Source organism: Peromyscus maniculatus, chromosome 1 (assembly GCF_049852395.1).
Source record: "Peromyscus maniculatus bairdii isolate BWxNUB_F1_BW_parent chromosome 1, HU_Pman_BW_mat_3.1, whole genome shotgun sequence".
Classification (NCBI taxonomy): domain Eukaryota; kingdom Metazoa; phylum Chordata; class Mammalia; order Rodentia; family Cricetidae; genus Peromyscus; species Peromyscus maniculatus.
This window is the reverse complement of record NC_134852.1, coordinates 96,388,202-96,410,557: the sequence shown is the minus strand read 5'-3', so window position 1 is coordinate 96,410,557 and position 22,356 is coordinate 96,388,202. Positions and strand designations below refer to the sequence as shown.

The 22,356-nt window shown below is 39.5% G+C and overlaps 1 protein-coding gene across 1 annotated transcript in view; it reads left to right on the top strand.

Moving 5' to 3' along the window:
* The window catches only part of LOC121826189 (vomeronasal type-2 receptor 116-like), a 33,239-nt gene extending 29,680 nt beyond the window's left edge, over nucleotides 1-3,559 (top strand). Inside the window, exon 6 of the mRNA XM_042269993.2 lies at nucleotides 2,640-3,559. Within this exon, the coding sequence (XP_042125927.2) occupies nucleotides 2,640-3,559 (920 nt within the window). The remainder of the gene's footprint in view (nucleotides 1-2,639) is intronic.
* The last annotated feature ends 18,797 nt before the right edge of the window (nucleotides 3,560-22,356 follow it).

The window sequence follows — 22,356 nt, the reverse complement described above, 5'->3', positions numbered from 1 at the left end:
AGTCCATTGTCATCATGGTGGGACATGGTAGCATTCATGTAGAAATGGTGCTGAATAAGGACATGGTACTTGAGAAGGAGCTAAGGATTATACACTTTGATTTAAAGGCAACAGGATGTGAACTGAATGTCACACTGAGCCTGATCAAAGGAGAACTCAAAGCCCAGCCCCTAGTGACAAACTTCCTCCAAAAATACCATGCTGCTCCAACAAAAAAGCCACACTTCTCAGAAGTACCACTCTCTATATGATTACAGAGAATAATCACATTCAAACTACCACAGCATCCATTTTTTTCCAAGTGTTCCCCAATGGCTCTAACTAGAAGTGGATACTCAATAATGTTGTATCATGTTTTAGAAACGTGTTTTTGTATTGTGTGCTATGGTAGGTCAATACAATCATTGGTAGTTTTCATTTACAATAGTATTCTAGGTAACAGGTGAGTTAGGAGGCCAACATATTAAACTCTGAAATAAATATTTAATTCTGATGATCATAACAAATATGAGTAGCGAGTTTTTAATTCAATATATGGTTGTATCTATATTGAATTTCATAGAAATATATTAAATGTTGTTATTATTATTATATGGGGTAACTGAAGGATGGAATTAATTGAGGTTGGAGTGATGAGCTACAGCTAAATAATTAACTTGAAGTTTTATTTAAGAATAAGACCAAAATGTATATGTTTCCATATGATTTGAACACAAGAATTGTGAAGATGAGGGACATATTTTAAAAATTACACTGAATATTAAACATATTTTATATCAGAACCCAGTGAAAATTTGAAGAAGATAAACTACTTTGTTTATTGACTTTTGTGTTGGTCCAATACAAGGATACTATACAGAGTTAGATTAAATTACCCTTCATCCTATGTGTATTTCTTAAAGCTTTAAAATACATTTTATAACACATAACAATTTTGAATTGGACACAAAAAGTTCAACTACTTGAATACTGAGATTTACTAGTTTAAATAACATTGTTTATCAAAATCCAAGAGAGTGTAAAAACTGAAAAAGAATGTCCACCTTTCAATGAAGAGACTCAGTACTGGGTGACACCATCATGCTCAGTATGACCTGTTGGCTCAGTGCAACTGAAAGAAAACTGAATGCACTGCAGTGTAAATTACAAACTTATGGGTGGAAGGATGTCCTCAGCCCCATCCAGTGCTGTCTTTCAAAATATGTCCTTTATATATGGAACATTATCTTCACCATGATGTTTCTCAATAAAAACTAAACAGTCATGAGACTTGGGAAGTCGAATCTTACAGAAATTAGTAAAACTGGCAAAAAATATACTTTTCCAAAATTCATACATTGAAACATGAGCCAAAGATGATGATTTTGACATGCAGATAGTTTAGGTGGTAATTTGTTCATGTTGTCTCTGCCTTCTTTGATATTATCAATGCTTTTGTTTGCTTTTATTATTTTTGAGATTATAATGCAATTACATAATATTCCTTTCCCTATTCTTCCTCAAAAACTCCCACACATGCCTCCCACCTCACTTTAAAATTCATGGCCTATTTTCTTATTAACTGATATCACATAAAAATATTTTATATATTCATATATTTCTTTGTACAACCTGTTCAGTGTGTGTGATATAGCTCTTATGTTTTCAGGGCTGACTAATTTGTTATCAATGATTATCTGTTGGTGTGCATTTCTCTGGAGCAGATAATCTATTCCACTTACAATATTCCTTAACTGTCTGTAGTTCTCTCCATAGAGCTGTTTTCTGATGATCTTTCTCCAACCATCATTGTAATGTCTATAGTTTTTGTCTGTGTTCAGGTCATGTTTAAGCAGGCATATTGGTGAGACATTGTGGATGTTGCTTGTGATATTCCTATGAAACACAGACACACATCAAACTCTGTGAAGTGGCTCTTGTAAGATTTCCAACCAGCTTTCATGCAATTTTCCATGAGCCTTAGTGACAGAATAGTGTTGCAGATGAATCTTTTGGACTAGACTCCAAAACTTTAAATTTTCATTGGTTGTGTTTTTCCCTAATGGTCTCTGTCTGTTGCAAGATAATTTACCATGATGAAGAGTAAGGACTATACTTATTTATGTGTATAAGGACAAATATTTAGGATGACATAAGGATTATATTGCTTAAAGTATATGTTGTAGATTCTTTGCAAAAACATAAAGTAGGTCGAGTTTGTATGTCCAAGGAACCCTATGAGGCCATTAATGTGGAATCAAATTTGTGGTTGATAGACCATAAGATGCATGGAAGCAGCTCATTGTAAGTTCTGGTTTTGTATATTGCACAAAATAATGATAAGAAGGTGTACTTCCGTCAATGATCCTTTCCAAGGTATGTTGTAGCATAAATCTAAATATTATGTGACAGTACATTATTGTATTTGAAAACTACTAGGAAATTCATGAGTATGTAAGATAAAGATGAAAAAGGGCTTTCATAAAAATGATAAGTTTGGGAAATTGGAATTAAACCATATGAATCAACCATATTTAGATTTCCATTGACCACGAGATGTAAGGCTAATTTATCTATGACTTTTGAATTCATTAATAGTTTGTATATCTTGTACAAAAAAAGAAAAATTAAAACTGATAACAATGCCTTTCCTATAATAGACATGGACGAATGTGTGAAGTGTCCACCTGATCAGTATGCCAATATATATCAAACCCACTGCCTCAGAAAAGTTGTAACCTTTCTGGCTTATGAAGATCCTTTGGGAATATCTCTGGTCTGCTTGGCTCTGTGCTTCTCTGCTCTCACAGCTGTTGTATTCTGTGTCTTCTTGAAGCACCAAGACACTCCCATTGTCAAGGCCAATAACAAAGCTCTCAGCTATGTTCTACTCATCTCCCTCATCTTTTGCTTTCTCTGTCCGTTGCTCTACATCGGCCATCCACATACAATCACCTGTATAATGCAGCAGACTACATTTGCAATTGTCTTCACTGTAGCCACCTCTACTGTCTTGGCAAAGACTATTACTGTAGTACTGGCATTCAAAGTCACTGTTCCAGATAAAAGAATGAGGTCACTGCTGGTTTCAGGGGCACCTAACTTCATCATCCCCGTGTGCACCATGATTCAAATGCTTCTCTGTGGAATCTGGATAGGAACTTCTCCTCCATTTGTTGATGCTGATGTACACATGGAACATGGCCACATCATCATTATTTGTAACAAAGGTTCAGTGATTTCCTTCTACTGTGTCCTGGGATACATGGGCTCTCTTGCCCTGGCAAGTTTCACTATAGCTTTCCTGGCCAGGAATCTGCCTGACACATTCAATGAAACTAAGTTCCTGACATTCAGCATGCTGGTGTTCTGCAGTGTTTGGGTCACCTTTCTAGCTGTCTACCAGAGCACCAAAGGCAAGGCTCTGGTGGCTGTGGAGGTCTTCTCTATCTTAGCCTCAAGTGCAGGGCTATTTCTTTGCATCTTTGCCCCCAAATGCTACATTATTTTGTTAAGACCAAAGATAAATTCTTTTCACAAGTTCAGAGTCACAAATGCTAAAGCTGAATATATTCATTAAGTTTATCTAGCTTATTTACAACTGTAAGCAAATCTAAAGGGTTAAAAGCTGCTTTTTCTTCGTTAAATATTGTGTCAACATATAAAGTTTCTCCATGTAAAATGAAGAAAATAAGATGCATAATAAAGTTTTAACAAATGACCTGGACCTCAATTCTATGGATCAAACCTTGTAATCAGCCACATTCTGTTGTCATATTTAAAGCACCATGGGCCTTTCATTAAGTTCTGTGCTAAAATATTGTGGAATCATATGAAATCTTAAGGTCAGAGATCCTAGATGGGCTATTTAGTGATCAGAATAGGGAGATCCTTCTACTTCAATATTAATAGGAGCATAGATTAGACATAGAGAAGAAACAAAAGTTGCACTGATTATATTACAAAATTAAATATTTCTATTCATTTTTCTAAGCATGATATAAGGTTGTTGGTGGTGGTGGCACACTCCTTTAATCCCAGCACTCGGGAGGCAGAGGCAGGAGGATCTCTGTGAGTTTGAGGCAAGCCTGGTCTAAAAAACAAGTTCCAGGAAAGGCACAAAGCTATACACAGAACCCCTGTCTCAAAAACCAACAAAAAGGATAATGTAAGGTTAATAACTACAGTGTAGACTGCAACCACATAATCTTTTAAAACCCTCTAATCCTCAATCATTCTGTAAGCTTATTTTAACATTTTCATGGACAAAAAAAGGGGTTTGTCTTGAAGTACTCCATAGGTATCATAGGGAATAGTCTACTTGAATATTAATAGAAGTTTGGATTAGAGACAAAGAAGAGGCAAAAATAGTACTGATTAAGTCATAAAACTAGCTGCCACTGTTCATTTTTCTGTTTTTTTATTTTTTCTTATCAATTTTTTTGTTTATTTTACATACCAACCAATTTCCACTCTCTGCTCTTCTACAGTTCCCTCAACATATGTTTTCTACACTCCCTTCCACTCCTCCAAAATGATAAGTCTTCCCCTAATAGTCAACAAAGCATGGCATAACAAGTTGTGGCAGGACAGAGCTGTTCCCCTCTGCATCAAGGCTGAGCAAGGCATCCCACCATAGGGATGTTCTAAAAGCTAGCTCATGTGTCAGGGACAGAGCCTAGTCCCACAGCTAGAGGCCTCAAAAACATACCAGGCTACACAAATGTCACCCACATACAGAGGGCCTAGATTAGTCCCAAGAAGGCTCCCTAGTTATCTGTCTAGAATCTGTGAACTCACACAACTTAGGTAATACATCTTTATGGGTCTCCTCATCATGATCTTGACTCCCACTAGCTTAAAAAATCCTTCCTCCCTCTCCAACTAGACTCCTGAAACTCAGCCCAGTGCTTGACTGTGGATTCTGTAACTGCTTCCACCAGTTACAGGATGAAGGTTCTATGATAACAATTGGGATAGTCACCACTCTGATTATAGGAGAAGGCTAGTTCAGTCACCCTCTCCACACTTGCTAGGAGTCATAGCTGTGGTTATCCTTGTGGAATTGTGAGAGTTTCCGTGGCACCAGGTTTCTCCCTAACCCCATAATGGCCGCCTCTATTAAGATATCTCTTTTGTTACCTTCCCCAACTTGACCATCCTGATCCCTCATGTTCCCATACTCCATGCCCTCCTATTTACCACTACACCCCCAGTTTACCCAGGAAGCCTAATTTATTTCCCCTACCCAGTGTGATCCATGCATCCCTCTTAGGGTCCTCCTCATAATCTACCTTCCCTAAGGCTGTGGGTTTTAGCCTGGTTATCCTTTGCTTTACATCTACAATCCACTTATGAGTGAGTATGTTTATCTTTGTGGTTATCAGTTACCTCACTCAGAATGTTTTTTCTAGTTTTATTAATTTGCCTTCAAATTTTCTGATATTTTTTACCACAGTAATATTCCATTATGTAAATGTATTGCATTTATTTTATTCATTTTTGGTTGAGGGGCATTTAGGTTGATCCAGGTTATGGCTATAAGGAATGATGCTGATATAAACATAGTTGAGCAAGTGTACTTGTGGTATGATTGAGCAACCCTTGGATATATGCCCAAGAATGGTATCATTGGGTCATGAGGTAGATTGAGTCTCAGTTTTCAGAGAATCCGCCATACTGATTTCCAAAGTGGCTATATAAGTTTACACTCCTGCCAACAGTAGAGGAGTGTTCCCCATGCTTCACATCCTCTCCAACATAAGCTGTCATCAGTGATTTTAATTTGAGCCATTCTGACAGGTATAAGATGGCACCTCTCAGAGTTGGTTTGATTTGCATTTCCCAGAAGCCTAAGGATGTTAAGCAATCCCTTAAATGTCTCTGGCCATTTGAAATTCTTCTGTTGAGAATTCTCTGTTTAGATATGTAGCCCACTTTTTAATTGGATAATCTGGTGTTTAGGTGTCAATTTTCTTGAATTCTTTATATATTTTGGATATCAGGCCTCTGTCAGATGTGAGATTGATGAAGATATTTTTCCATTCTATACGAAACTATTTTGTCTTATTGAACATGTCTTTTGCTTTACAGAAGATTTTCCATTTCAGAAGGTCCTTTTTATTAATTGTTGATCTCAGTGACTGTACTACTGGTCTAATATTCAGGAAGTAGTGTCCTGTGCCAATGTGTTCAAGATGACTTCCCACTTACACTTCCATCAGGTTCAGTGTAATTGGATTTATGTTGAGGTATTTGACCCAATTGGATTTGAGTTTTGTTCATAATGATAGATACAGATCTATTTACATTCTTCTACAGGTTGACATCCAGTCATGCCAGTGCAATTTGTTGAAGTGGCTTTCTTTTTTCCATTGTAAAATTTTGGCTTCTTTGTCAAAACTTGGGGTCTTTGATTTTATTCCATTGATGCATATGTCTGCTTTAAAATCAATACCAAGCTATTTTTATTACTATAGCTCTATAGTAGAGCTTGAACTCAGGGATTGTGATTCCTGCAGAGGTGGCTTTATTGTATAGGACTGTTTTAGCAGTCCTGGGTTTTTTGTTTTTCCACATGAAGTTGAGTATTGTTCTTTCCAAGACTGTGAAAATTCTGTTGGGATTTTGATTGGGATTGCATTCAATCTGTAGATTGATTTTCATAAGATTCCCATTTGTTTACTATGGTAATCCTACCTATTTAAGAACATGGGAGATCTTTCCATTTTCTGATATCGTCAATTTTTTTTCAAAGATTTAAAGTTCTGGTTATACAAGTCTTTTTCTTGCTTGCTTAAAGTTACCTCAAAATATTTTGTTATTTGTGGCTATTATAAAGGATGTTAGCGGGACGGTGGTGGCACATGCCTTTAATCCCAGCACTCAGGAGGCAGAGCCAGGCAGATCTCTGTGAGTTCAAGGCCAGCATGGTCTACTGAGTGAGTTCCAGGAAAGGCACAAAGCTACACAGAGAATCCCTGTTTCAGGGGAAAAAATGTCGTTTCTCTGATTTCTTTCTCAGCCTATTTATCATTCGTATATAGGAGGGCCACTGAATTTTACATAATCTTGTATCCTGACATATTATCTAAGGTGTTTATAAGCTGTAGGAAAATTTTTGGGGTCACTTGTGTAGACTATTATATCATCTGCAAATACCCAAATTTGACTTCTTCCTTTCCAATTTATATCCTTTGATCACCTTTTGCTGTCTTATAGTTCTAGCTAGAACTTTGAGTACTATATTGAATAGATATGGAGAGTGGACAGCCTTGTCTTGTTCCTCATTTTTTGTGGAATCACTTTGAATTTCTATCCATTTAATTTGATGTTGGCTGTCAGCTTGCTGTATATTGTTTTTTTTATTATGTTTGGTACATTCCTTGTATCCCTGATTTCTCCAATACTTTTATCATGAAAGGATCTTGAATTTTGTCAAAGGCTTTATAAGCATCTAATGAGATGATTATATGGTTTTACTTTTTGTTTCTTTATTTGGTGTATTTCATTGACAGATTTTTGCACATTAAACCACACATGCATTTCTGAAACAAAGCCTATTTGGTGAATGAATTTTATGTGGTTTTGGATTCAGCTTTCCAGTATTTTATTGAGTATTTTTGCATCAGTGTTCATGAGGGAGATTGGTCTGTAATTCTCTTTTTTGTGTCTTTGTGTGATATAGGTATCAAGGTAACTGTAGCCTTAAAAAGAGTTTGGCAATATTCCTTCTGTTTCTATTGTGTGAAACAATTTGAGGGGTATTGGTCTTAGCTCTCCTTTGAAATTCTGGTAGAATTCTGTGCTGAAACAATCTGGCCCTGAGCTTTTTTGTTTGGGAGACTATTGATGACTGTTTCTATTTTCTTGGGGGTGATAGTTGTATTTAAATTATTTATCTGATCTTGATTTAATTTTAGTATGTGTTATCTATTAAGAAAAATGTCCATTTCTTTTAGATTTTCCAATTTTTGTAGTATAAGTTTTTGAAGTATGAATGTAGCTGAAGTTTTTCTGGTCCCACCCAGATCCCATGGCCCTGTGAATCTGCAGCTGCTCAGACCCAAGTAAATCTACAGAAGCTTACATTATTTTTAAACTATAGACATAGCAGGCTTCTTGCTAGCTAGCTCTTATCTCTTAAACTAACCCATTTCTATAAATCTATAGTCTACCACATGGCTTGTGACTTGCAGTATCTTTACATCTTGCTTCTCCTGGCGGTGTCTAGCAGTGTCTCCTCTGCTCCATGCCTTTATCTCCCTTTAGTTATAATGTCCTGCCTAATTTTATTCCCCCTCACCATTGCCCAAACCCATTGATTACTCAACCAATCAGAGCAACACATATTCACAGCATAGAGAACATTATTAGCCATCATATGACTTAATAATTCTCTGGATTTCTCCAGTGTCTCTTGTTATGACCCCTATTTCATTTCTAATTTTGTTAATTTGGATATATTCTCTCTCTGCTTTTTGGTTAGTTTGGATAAGGGTTTGTCTACCTTGTTGACTTTCTCAAAGAAGCAACTCTTTGTTTCATTGATTCATTGTATTGAGCTCTTTGTTTCTATTTTGTTGATTTCAGCCCTCACTTTGATTATTTCCTGTCATCTACACCTCCAAGATAAGGATGATTCTTTTTGTTCTAGGGCCTTCGGGTGTGCTGTTAAGTTGCTAGTGTGAGATTTCCCCAATTTCTTCATGTAGACACTTAGTGCTATGAACTTTCCTCTCACCACTGCTTTCATAGTGTCCCATAAGTTTGGGTATGTTGTGCATTGATTTTCATTGAATTCTAGAAAGTCTTTAATGTCGTTCTTTATTTCCTCCTAGACTGAGTGGTGATTCAGTTGAATGTTGTTCAGTTTCCATGAGTTTGTAGGCTTTCTGCTATTTGTGGTGTTGTTGAATGAAAACTTTAAGCCGTTGTGATTTGATAAGATACTGGGCATTATTCCAATGTTTTGCATCTTTTGAGATTTGCATGGTGACTGAGTATGTGTTCAGTTTCAAAGAAGGTTACTTGAGGCGCCAAGAAGGTATATTTGTATTTGGGTGAGTGTTCTATATATGTCTGTTAAGTCCATTTGAGTCATAACATCTATTAGTTCCCTTATTTCTCTGTTAAGTTTCTGTCTGGGAGACCTGCCTATTGGTGTAAGTGGGTTGTTGAATTCTCCCACTATTAGAGTGTATGGTTTTATGTGATTTAAGCTATTATTATTATTATTATTATTATTATTATTATTATTATTGAGAAATTTTCTATTCATTTTACATACCAACCACAGATCCTCCCTCCTCCCTCTTCCCCTTCCCCAGCCTTCTCCCCATCCTACACCCCATTCCCACCTCCTCCAAGTCAAAGTCTCCCATGGGGAGCAGCAGAGCCTGGTGCAAACATTTGGGGTAGGTGTAAGCACCTCCTCCCTGCAACAAGGCTGCACAAGGTGTCACATCTTAAACATTGGGTTCCAAAAAGCCTGTTCATGTACCAGGAATGGATCCAGATACCCTTGGCTAGGGACCCCCAAACAGTTCAAGCTAAACAACTGTCATGCCTATCTAGAGGGCCTCGTCCAATCTCATGGGGACTCCACAGCTAGTGGTCCACAATTCATCGGTTTCCAAGGGTGGCTGGTCCTTTCTGTATGTTTACCCATCATGATCTCAATTCCCTTGCTTATAGAATCCATCCTCTCTCTCATCAATTGGACTGCTGGAGCTCAACCTGATGTCCAGACATGGATCTATATATCTGCTTCCATCAGTAACTGAATGAAGGCTCTATGATGACAGTTAGGGTATTCATTAACTGGGTTACTGGAGTAGACCATTTCAGCTACCATCTCCAATATTACTAGTAGTCTAAGGTAGGGGTCATCCTTGTAGTTTCCTGAGAACTTCCCTAGAACCCTGTTTCTTCTTATTCCATTACATCTTCAATTATCATGGTATTGCTTTATTTCTCTCTCCCAATCTGGCCCTGGACCAGCTCGAAACTCCCATTTCCTTATATTCTCATCCCCCATTCCTTGCCCTCCATTACTCCTCCTTACCCCAAGTTTGCTCTTATACATCTCATCTATTTCTCCTTCACTGGGCTATCTATGTCCCTCTTAGAATCTTCCTTGTTAGCAACTTCTCTGAACCTGTGGATTGTAGTCTGGTTATACTTAGCTTACATCAGGTATCCAGTTATGAGTGAGTACATACCATGCTTCTCCTTCTAAGTCTGAGTTACCTCATTCAGAATGATATTTTCTAGTTCCATCCATTTGCCTGCAAATTTCACGATATCATCGTTTTTTACTGCTATGTAGGACTCCATTGTGTATATGTGCCACATTTAATCCATTCTTCAGTTTAGGGGCATCCAGGATTTTTTCCATGTTCTAGCTATTATCATTAATGTTACTATTAAGATAATTGAGCATGTGACCTTGTGGTAAGATTGAGCATTCTGTGGATATATGCCCAAGAGCGGTAGGGCTGGGTATTCAGGTAGATTGATTCCCAATTTTCTCAGAAACTGCCATACTGATTTCCAAAGTGGTTGTACAAGTTTGCATTCCCACTAACAGAGGAGGAGTGTTCCCCTTGCTCCACATCCTCTCCAATATTAGCTGTCTTTAGTTTTTGGTCATAGCCATTCTGACAGGTGTAAGATAGTATCTCAGAGTCATTTTGATTTGCATATTCCTGATGAGAGATCCTGAACAATTTTTAAATGTCTTTCATCCATTTGAGATTCTACTGTTGAGAACTATCTGTTTAACACAGTAACCCATTTTGTAATTGGATTGTTCAGTATATTCATGTCTTTTCTTGAATTTTTTCATATATTTTGGAGATCAGCCCTCCATCTGATATGGGGTTAGTGAAGATCTTTTCTGTAAGCTGTTGTTTTGTATTATTTACCAAGTCCTTTGCCCTACAAATGCTTCTCAGTTTCAGTAGGTCCCATTTATTTATTTTCCCCCTTTTTATTTTGCTATTAAGAAAATTTTTCTGGGATTTAGCTCAGTGGTAGAGTGCTTGTCTAGCAAGCGCAAGGACCTGGGTTTGGTCCTCATCTCTGAAAAAAAGATTTTTTTTTCATTTTACACACTAATCAGGGAATCTCCTCTTCACTCCTCCCATCCCTCCAGCCTCCTCCCCAACCAACCCTTATTTCTGACCACAAGAAGGCAAGGAATTTCAGAGGGAGTCACATCCACTCTAGGCAAGTCTTCCCCTTGCCCCACCTCAAGGCTGCACAAGGTGTTCCATCACAGGTAGTGGTCTCTGAAAAGCCCCCTCATGCACCAGAGATGGATTCTGATTCTACAGTGAAGGAGTGCCCCAAGCAAATCAAGCTACCCAATTGCCTCACCATGCAGAGGGCCTATCTAGTCCCATGCAAGCTCCACAGCCATTGATTCAACTTTCATAAGTTTCCACTAGTTTGGTTTGGTCATCTCTGTAGGTTTCGCCATCAAGATACTGATGTACTTGGTCATAGAATCCCTCTTCTCTCTCTGACTGGACTCCTGGTGTTTGGCTGTGAGGAGTTCCTATTTATTAATTGTTGCTCATAGTGACTGTGCTATTGGTGTTATATTTACGAAGTGGTCTCCCGTACCAGTGCATTCTATACTACTTCCTACTTTCTCTTCTATAGGGTTCAAAGTAACTGGATTTATGTTGAGGTCTTTGATCCAATTGGACTTGAGTTTTGTTCATGGTGACAGATTATGGATCTATTTGCAATCTTCTGCATGCCAGTACCATTTGCTGAAGATGCCTTCTTTTTTCCATCATACAGTTTTGTATTCTTTGTCAAAAAGCAGGTGTTCATAGGTGTGTGGATTATGTCAGAGCCTTCAATTCATTTCTATTGGTCTGCATGTCAGTTTTTATGCCAGTCCCAAGCCATTTTTGTTACTACGCCTCTATAGAATAGCTTGAAGTCAGGGATCCTGATGCCTCCATCAAAGACCCCAGAAGGGTGAAATGTTACCTAAAGACAGGGACATCTGGCTTCCTGAATAACCACCCTAGGCTTTTCTGTAATGTTGGGGCATCCAAATTTAGTCTATGGCCATAGTATATATGGCAGACATTTCTGATAGGCAATTAATTTTGAAGGACTGGCCTACCTTGTCTTGGCAAAGTTTGGCAGTCACTTTTTATGCATCCAGATGGTACAGTTTGGACAATATGATGTCAGCAATTTATACAAGAACAATTTCCTTGCCAATATGGTTAGCTTTTGCCATAAAGAAAGAAAACTCCATACAGAGGTTCTTCAATGACCATTATCCCTTTTTTTTTAAGTAAATGAGTGGTGACAGGAGCAGATATGTCTCACTGTCATGAAAAACCTTAGGTTATTAAACATACTAAATGTCATACTATGTAGGTCTCTGAAGTGTTTGAAGATTGCCTATCCATCTAAAAATATATCTCTGTATGTTCTTGAAAATATAACTAAGATGACTATAATACAAATTTTAACAGGTCTTATTAATCAAATCAAACCTGAGTCCAGTTATTGAGGTGAATGCTGGAAGATCAGAGAAACAGATAAAGCCACCACTACCTCACCTTGCCAATTCCTCAGCTGTTTCCTTAGACTGGAAACCTCTGAATCCTCATCCAGAATGAATCTCAGCTGAACTGCTGCTCCAAAGCCTGAAAGCATAACCAGCCAAAAGCTTCTAGTTTCTGGTCTTCATGCCTTATATACCTTTCTGCCTCCAGCCAACACTCCCTGGAATTAAAGGCTCACTTTCTGGAATTAAAGGCGTGAGTCACCATGCTTGGCTGTATCCTTGAACACACAGAGATCCAGGTGGATCTCTGTCTCTGGAATGCCAGGATTAAAGGCCTGTGCTACCACTGACTATCCTCTATGTTTAATATTGTGGCTGTTCTGTTCTCTGACCTCAGATAAGTATTTTAGCATGCACAGTATTTTGGGGAACACAATACCACCAAAGATGACTATAAGTTTCACAATTATAGAAGCCTATTTATCTGTATTTCTTAACTATATATTATATTTTAAATGAGTTACATAAACATAACACCCCAAACAAAAGTATAAACATATGTATAGTAAATTAGTACTGTGTAGTAAAAAATAACTTTTAATTTTTTATCAATAAACCAAAATCAATACTAATGTAAAATATTTTGAGATTAATAGTTGTTTCTTAGACTAAACTAGATTTATTTAAAATTTATTTATTTAAAATCTATCCTTTTATCCTATGTTTTCTATATTCTCCCTTTTCTTGTCAGACAAGATACCTGAATCTAATCTACTTTGTTCAATGTTCTTCTGATATTACCAATAACAACTTGTAACCAACGCCCCTGAGATGATAACCAACATTCATACGCAATATTTTGAGAATGTGGGCATCATTCTCTAAGCTACTTCCTGTTTTCTGGGGCATTGATATCTTTGGGGCAACCTTGAGAAAATTGGGATAATAATGATACTGACTGTTATAGTCCATGAGGTCGAATACCTCAGTCAGCAGCCTTGAAGCTGTTTGGGACACAGAATTTTGAGGAAACTGTTGCAAAGACATTTTGAGATGCCGGATCACCTGGTCCATCCACTTTCATTGATATTTGGTCCCCTTGTTCTGAAAATACATAAACTTTCAAAGGTAACATACATTACAAATATGGAATAAGCGGTGTGTAAAAGACAGTTTAAAATGATTTTTTTGTGTTATGTTTTAGCCAGTGAAATATATGCTACATGTCTTGCAGTTCTTCTAAGTTTATTTTTTATGTCTGTAGTCATAAATTTAGGGATCTCCTCCAATCATACATGATTATCTTCAACCAGGAATGACTCCACAGCTTAACCTCTCTCCCAAAGCAACATACCTTTGACTTCCATTTTGAAGTCAAGATATTTTTAAATTTGTAGGTTGGTTTAATCTAGCAGTTTTCATAAATCAGTGTGTTTTAGCAGCACTTGTTCCTTCATTAGAAATCAGAAAATTCTAAAGACCAAACAATAACTTATAAGATCCTGACTCCCCATGTATTTTCTCTCTTTGCATGAATTTTTCTTTAATACTATTTTCCTCTCTTTTTAAAGGACTTTATTATTTAAAAATATGTATTTACATATATATTTAAAATATATATGAACAGAGACTGTCTATATCTTCTTTTTTCTCTCCCAAGTTGGTACCCATTGTTTGGATGTCATATGTAGGTGGATTTTTCTTTCCCACTCAACATTTCCCAGATAACTGACCCTGAGACCTAATATTAGTTACAAGTGCTTGGATGATATCTCAGGCTTGTTACTAGCTGACTCTTACATTTAAATTAACCTATATTTCTTATATATCCTCTGCTAGGTGGCTGTACCTTCTATTAGTATGGCATGCTCATTTCTTGCTTCCTTTGTATCTCACTGGTGAATCCTCTATCTGCACCCTTCTTCTTCCCTGTGTCCTTAGTTTGGTTTTGCGACCCAATCTTATTCTGATGAACTAACTATTGGTGCCTGGGTCCAGCTTTGGCTTGGGTTCAGGTCCTGAGGCACAAGGAACAATGCTGGCAACCAAGGGGATTTCATTTAAGTTACCCTACTTAGCTCAAGCCATCTTTATTTATGGAGATTTTCTTACCAGAGTTATATAAACAGCTTCATTTTTGGCTTCTGTTTTTGACTTTCAGAAATACATCACAATTTAAGGAGTACATCATGATCATTGTGAAAGCCCCCATTGTTCTCCTTTCTGCTTCCCCAAATGCACTTTCCCAACACTTATATAATCTTAATCTAGACATAGAATTCAGCATTTTTGCAGACTTAGCCTAATATCAAGCCAGACATATGCTGCTCTCACAACACTTATGTCATCTGGCAGCTACTTGTGGTTACAAAGTTAAAAAATAATGTGACCGAGCAGCAGCATCCTTCTCATGCCAAAGATCCTCCATAGCAAAAAAGACCCCTGGAGCCACAGGCCCCATGTGAATCAACTGGAGGAATAAGTGATTGTCTTAGCTCCTGGCTGGACAGCCCTGCTCTCTAGGCCCTAGTGCCCAAGGCACATCCCATGCCCCTCCTCCACCCTTTACACCCTCCCCCACACACACCAACCATCCCTCACAGCATCAGCAACCCCTGGAGCCACAGATTTCATGTGAATGAATTGGAGGAAGAGGGACACCCCCCCCCAGAGTCACAGACTCCACCTGATCTGTTTGGAGGAAGAGGTAGGTAGACAAGAGTATATGAATACATTCAACATAATAAAGAGCATTATGGCACCACCAGAAATTAGTGATCCTAAAACAGCAAAACCTGAACATTCCAATGTAGATGAACCAGACTAAAACAATCTTAAAAATAACTTTATGAAGATGATAGAGACACTTAAAGAGGAAATGAAAAATTCCCTTAAAGAAATCAAGGAAACTGAGATGGGCCCAGCTGTGGCAGCTGACAAGGACATACAGGCCCGGCAGCGGAGACAAGCAGATGCAGGTAGGCCTGCAGTGGTGACCCACAGAGGAAGACGGGCCCGGCAGTGGCGGCCAACAGGGACATACAGGCCAGGAGGCAGCCAGCAGAGACATACAGGCCCGGTGGCCCACAGATGCAGACAGGCCCGGGGGCTGCTGACAGGGACATACAGGCCCAGCAGCGGCCCTCAGAGGTAAACAGGCCCGGCAGCAGCTGGCAGAGGTAGACTGGCCTGGCAGAGGTAGTCAGGCCTGGAGTGGTGGCAGGCAGGCACAGCAGGTGGGGGCAGAAACACAGTAGCAATAAAGACCAGAAACAGAGCTATTACCCGCTGAAGAGCTAGTGAAAACAAACTCTTAATCAAAAACTTGGAATAGGGATGCCTCTAACTCCAACACCCGGGTAAGAAGCTATCTCCATGGGACAGAAACAGAACAAATCTGAACACTCCATCTGAGGACAACCCAGGGCCCAGCGGCTGATCCTATGAAACCCAACAACTTGGAGATGTTGGTAAGACTACCCCGCTCAGCTGAAATCCATCCAGGAGAGGATTCAAATGCCTACAGTTTGAAGTCTGAAGAAACAGGATCAGCTGAGGAGTTGACGAATGAACAAAACATGACCTGGGAACACAGAAGAAGGCGCTGCCCAGCCACCAAACCATATCACCAGAATCATAAGTATATATCTCACCAACTGAGATCAGCTACCCCTGAAGAAACAGCCCAATAGCATCAATTTAACCAAGAACTCCTACTAAACCAAGACTAAAAATTAAAACTAGAGAGGCACTCTCAAACACAGACATCCCACCTGCACCGAGCAGAGGAAGAGATGAGTAGACACCAGCGCAAAAATACAGACAACAACATAAAGACCTATATGGCAACATCAGAACATAGTGATTATACACCTGCAAGACCTGAACATACCAAGACAGAAGAAACAGAAGAAATCAACCCTAAAAATGACTCTAAGAAGATGATAGAGGCCCTTAAAGAAGAAATAAAATATTCCCTTAAGGAAGAAATAAAAAGTTCCCTTAAAGAGGAAATGAAAAACTCCCTTAAAGAGGAAATAAAAACTTCCCTTTAAGAGGAAATGAAAATCTCCATTAAAGAGGAAATAAAAAAAACTCCCTTAAAGAACTGGAAAAAAATGAACAAAAAATTGGAAGAAATCAAAGAAAGCCAAGAAAAAGCAATTAAACAGATGAAAGGAATATTCCAAGATCTGAAAAATGAATTTGAGACAATAAAGAAAACACATGCTAAGGAAATGCTGGAAATATAAATCCTGACTAGACAAACAGGAACTACAGAAACAAGCATAACCAACTGATTGCAAGAGATGGAACAGAGAATCTCTGACAATGAAGACACAATAGAGAAAATAGATTCGTCAGTCAAAGAAAACACTAAAGACAAAAAAGTCGTAACACAAAACGTCCAGGAAATTTGGGACACCATGAAAAGACCAAATCTAAGAATAATAGGGATAGAAGAAGGAAAATACCAACTCAAAGGCACAGAAAATATATTCAACAAAATCATAGAAGAAAACTATCCTAACCAAAAGAAAGAAATACCTATGAAGATACAAGAAGCTTACAGAACACAAAATAGGCTGGATCCAAAAAAAAGTCCCCTCACCACATAATAATCAAAACACTAAACACACAGAAAAAAGAAAAAATATTAAGAGCTGCAAAGGAAAAAGACCAAGTAACATATAATGGCAAACCCATCAGAATAACACCAGACTTCTCAATAGAGACTATGAAAGCTAGAAGATCATGGACAAATCTTTTTTTTTTAATTTTATTTTATTATTATTTTACGACACCATTCAGTTCAACATAATAGCCACAGATTCCCCTGTTCTCCCCCTCTCGCACCCCCTCCCCCCAGCCCACCCCCCATTCCCACCTCCTCCAGATCAAGGTCTCCCCCGAGGACCGGGGTCGACCTGGTAGACTCAGTCCAGGCAGGTCCATTCACCCTCTCCCAGACCGAGCCAAGTGTCCCTGCATAAGTCCCAGGATTCAAACAACCAACTCATGCAACGAGCCCAGGACCTGGCACCAATGCACAGCTGCCTCCCAAACTGATAAAGCCAAATGACTGTTTCACACATTCAGGGGGCCTGATCCAGTTGGGGGCCCCTCAGCCTTTGGTTCATAGATCCTGTGCTTCCATTCATTTGGTTATTTGTCCCTGTGCTTTATCCAACCTTGGCTTCAACAATTCTTGCTCATATAAACCCTCTTCTTTCTCACTAATTAGACTCCCAGTGCTCCACCAGGGGCCCAGCCGTGGATGTCTGCATTCAGATTCCTCAGTCCTTGGATGGGGTTTATGGCACAACTATCAGGGTGTCTGGCCATCCCATCACCAGAGTAGGTCAGTTCCTGCATTCTCGCGACCATTGCCAGCAGTCTTTTGTGGGGGTATCTTTGTGGATCTCCATGGGCCTCCCTAGCTCTCTGCTTCCTCCCCTTCTCACCTTCTCATGTGGTCTTCATTTACCATGGTCTCCTATTCCTTGTTCTCCCTCTCTTTTCTTGATCCAGCTAGGATCTCCCACTCTCTTTCCCTCAACCGTCACCCTTCATTGTTCCCACTCATGACCAGGCTGTTGATGTAGATCTTGTCCATTTCTCCGTGTCTTTTTTGGGGGTCCCATTTTCCAGGTAGCCTCACTGGTGATGTGAGTAGCAGTCCAGTCATCCTTGTTCCACATCTAGCATCTTCCTATGAGTGAGTACATACCATATTTGTCTTTCTGAGTCTGGGTTACCTCACTCAGGATGATTTTTTCTAGATCCATCCTTTTGCCTGCAAACCATATGATGTCATTGTTTTTCTCTGCTGAGTAGTATTCCATTGTGGATATGTGCCACAATTTATTTATCCATTCTTCAGTTGAAGGGCATCTAGGTTGTTTCCAGGTTTTGGCTATTACAAACAATGCTGATATGAACATAGCTGAGCAAGTGCTCTTGTGGTATGATTGAGCATTCCTTGGGTATATGCCCAAGAGTGGTATAGCTGGATCTTGGGGGAGATTGATTCCCAATTTTCTAAGAAAGCACCATATTGATTTCCAAAGTGGTTGTACAAGCTTGCATTCCCACCAGCAGTGGAGGAGAGTTCCCCTAGTTCCACATCCTCTCCAGCATAAAGTGTCTTCAGTGTTTTTGATCTTAGCCACTCTGACAGGCATACGGTGGTATCTCAGAGTTGTTTTGATTTGCATTTCCCTGATGATTAGGGATGTTGAGCAATTCCTTAAATGTCTTTCAGCCATTTGGATTTCCTCTGTTGAGAATTCTCTGTTTAATTCTAAAGCCCATTTCTCAGTTGGACTGCTGGTCGTTTTGATGTCTAATTTCTTGAGTTCCTTATATATTCTGGATATCAGTCCTCTGTCACATGTGGGGTTGGTGAAGATCTTTTCCCATTCTGTAGGCTGTCGCTTTGCCTTGTTGACCGTATCCTTTGCTCTACAAAAGCTTCTCAGTTTCAAGAGGTCCCATTGATTGATTGTTTGTCTCAGTGTCTGTGCTACTGGTGTTATATTTAGGAAGTGATTATACCCAGCAAAACTCTCATTCACCATAGGCAGAGTAAACAAAATATTTCAGGAAAAAAACAGATTTAATCAATACCTGCCACAAACCCAGCCCTACAGAAAGCACTAGAAGGGAAAAATCCAACCCAAAGAAGCTAAACACATCCATGAAAAATCAAGCAATTGATAATCCCACATCAACATACACCACAGAAGGACAACACAACACAACCACAAAAAATAACAGGAATTAACAATCACTGGTCATTAATATCCATCAATATCAATGGTTTCAACTCACCTGTAAAAAGACACAGGCTAACAGAATGGATAAGAAAACAGGACCCATCCATCTGCTGCATACAAGAAACACACCTTAACTTCAAAGACAGACACTACCTCTGAGTAAAGGGCTGGGAAAAGGCTTTCCAAGCAAATGGACCTAAGAAAGAAGCTGGTGTAGATATCTTAATATCTAATAAAATAGAATTCAAACTAAAATCAATCAAAAGAGATCAAGATGGACAATACATATTTATCACAGGAAAAATCCACCAAGATGAAGTCTCGATTCTAAACATTTATGCTCCAAATACAAAAGCACCCACATTCATAAAAGAAACACTACTAAAGTTTAAAACGCACATCAAGCCCCACACATTAGTAGTGGGAGATTTTAATACACCAGTCTCACCAAAAGACAGATCTACCAGACTGAAGCTTAACAAAGAAATAAAGGACCTAACAGATGTTATGACTCAAATGGACTTAATAGATATCTACAGAAAATTCCATCCTAACACAAAAGAATATACCTTCTTCTCAGCACCCCATGGAACCTTCTCAAAAACTTACCACATGCTTGGGCACAAAACAAATCTCAACAGATACAAAAAAAATTGGAATATTATTCAGTTTCCATGAGATTGTAGGTTTTCTGTAGTTTTTGTTGTTGTTGAAATCTAACTTTAAACCATGGTGGTCTGACACATGGTTTAAATAACACAGGTTATTCTAATTGTTTTGTGTCTGTTGAGATTTGCTTTGTGGCCAAGTATGTGGTCGATTTTAGAGAAAGTTCCATGGGGTGCTGAGAAGAATGTATATTCTTTCTTGGTAGGATGGAATGTTCTGTAGATATCTATTAGGTCCAATTGGGTCATGACATCAGTTAAGTCCTTTATTTCTCTGTTAAGTTTCAATTTGGGAGATCTGTCCAGTGGTGAAAGTGGGGTGTTGAGATCTCCCACTATTTCTTGTATGCAGCAGAAAGTTGGGTTCTGCTTTCGTATCCATTCTGTAAGTCTATGTATTTTTATAGGTGAATTAAGTCCGTTGATATTAAGGGATATTAATGACCAGTGATTGTTCATCCCTGCTATTTTTGGTGGTAGTGTGTGTGTACTTCCCTTCTTTGGGGTTTACTGTTGTGGCTTTATCTATTGCCTGTGTTTTCGAGTGTGTATCTGACTTCCTTCGGTTGGAATTTTCCTTCTATTGCTTTCTGTAGGGCTGGGTTTGTGGATAGGTATTGTTTAAATCTGGCTTTGTCTTCGAATATCTTGTTCCTTCCATCTATGATGATTGCAAGTTTTGCTGGGTATATTAGTCTGGGCTGACAACCATGGTCTCTTAGTGTCTGCATTACATCTGACCAGGTCCTTCTGGCTTTCAAAGTTTCCATTGAGAAATCGGGTGTTATTCTGATGGGCTTACCTTTATAGGTCACTTGGCCTTTTTCCTTGGCTGCTCTTAATATTCTTTCTTTATTCTGTACATTTAGTTGTTTAATTATTATGTGTCGAGGGGACTTTTTTTGGGGGGTCTACTCTGTTTGGTGTTCTATAGGCTTCTTGTATCTTCTTAGACATTTCCTTCTTTAAGTTGGGAAAGTTTTCTTCTATAATTTTGTTGAATATATTTTCTGTGCCTTTGAGTTGGTATTCTTCACCTTCTTCTATCCTTATAATTCGTAGGTTTGGTCTTTTCATGGTGTCCCAGATTTCTTGGACATTTTGGTTCATGACTTTGTTGGCTTTAGTGTTTCCTTCGACTGATGAAACTATTTCTTCTACTGTATCTTCAATGCCAGAGATCCTCTCTTTCACCTCTTGCATTCTGTTGGTTATACTTGCATCCGAAGTTCCTGATGTTTTACTCAGGTTTTCTATTTCCAGCATTCCCTCTGTTTGTGTCTTCTTTATTTTTTCAATTTCCCTTTTCAGTTCTTGGACTGTTTCCTTTGTTTGTTTCATTGCTTTTTCATGATTTTCTTTCAGTGCTTTATTGTTTTCTTCCAGGACTTTATTGTTTTCTTCTAATTTGTTTGCCCTTTCCTCTAGTTGTTTACAGCGTTCTTCCAATTTTCTTGTCTTTTCCTCTACACAAGCCTCTACCTTCTTCATGAAGTTACTCATAAGGCTACTTTCTTCTGCTTCTTCCAATTTTTGGTGTTCAGGTCTAGATGTTGGAGGCGGGCTAGGTTCTGGTGATGCTGTATTGGTCTTCATTTTGTTGTATGTACTTCTGCCTTGATGTCTGCCCATCTCCTTGTGGTTCCTTCTTGGTCTTATCAGTGTACTTGTTTCAGAAAGAGCTGACAGATTCAGGAAGACTCTCTCTCTTGTCCAAAAGGAGTTCTCTTGTCCAACTCTCTCTGGTCCAGAAGGGAAGTCGGGGCCAGGCTGGGAGCTGGGGGCCAGTCTCTAAGTCTCAGGAAGTGGCTGGGGTCTTGGGCAGATGGGCGTAGGGGCAGGGCGCGGAGATTGCAGGGGCTGCCGGGGGGCTTGGAAAAGGGGATCCCTCCCGGTGGCGCTAGAAGGGGAGCTGTCCGGTGGCCAGACCCAGGTGCCAAGTTGGGCAGGTCTTCCTGGAGTGGCTGGTGCCCAGGGATGGGGTCCGGGTTGGACCCAGGTACTCACCTCTGGTCCAGAAGGGAAGTCGGGGGCAGGCTGGGAGATGGGGGCCGGTCTCTAAGTCTCAGGAAGTGGCTGGGGTCTCGGGCAGATGGGTGTGGGGGCAGGGCATGGAGATTGCAGGGGCTGCCCAGGGGCTTGGAAAAGGGGATCCCTCCCAGTGGAAATAGAAGGGGAGCTGCCTGGTGGCCAGAACCTGGTGCCAAGTTGGGCAGGTCTTCCCGGAGTGGCTGGTGCCCAGGGATGGGGTCTGGGTTGGACCCAGGTACTCACCTCTGGACCAGAAGGGAAGTCAGGGGCAGGCTGGGAGCTGGGGCCGGTCTCTAAGTCTCAAAAAGTGGCTGGGGTCTCGGGCAGTTGGGCATGGGGGCAGGGCATGGCGATT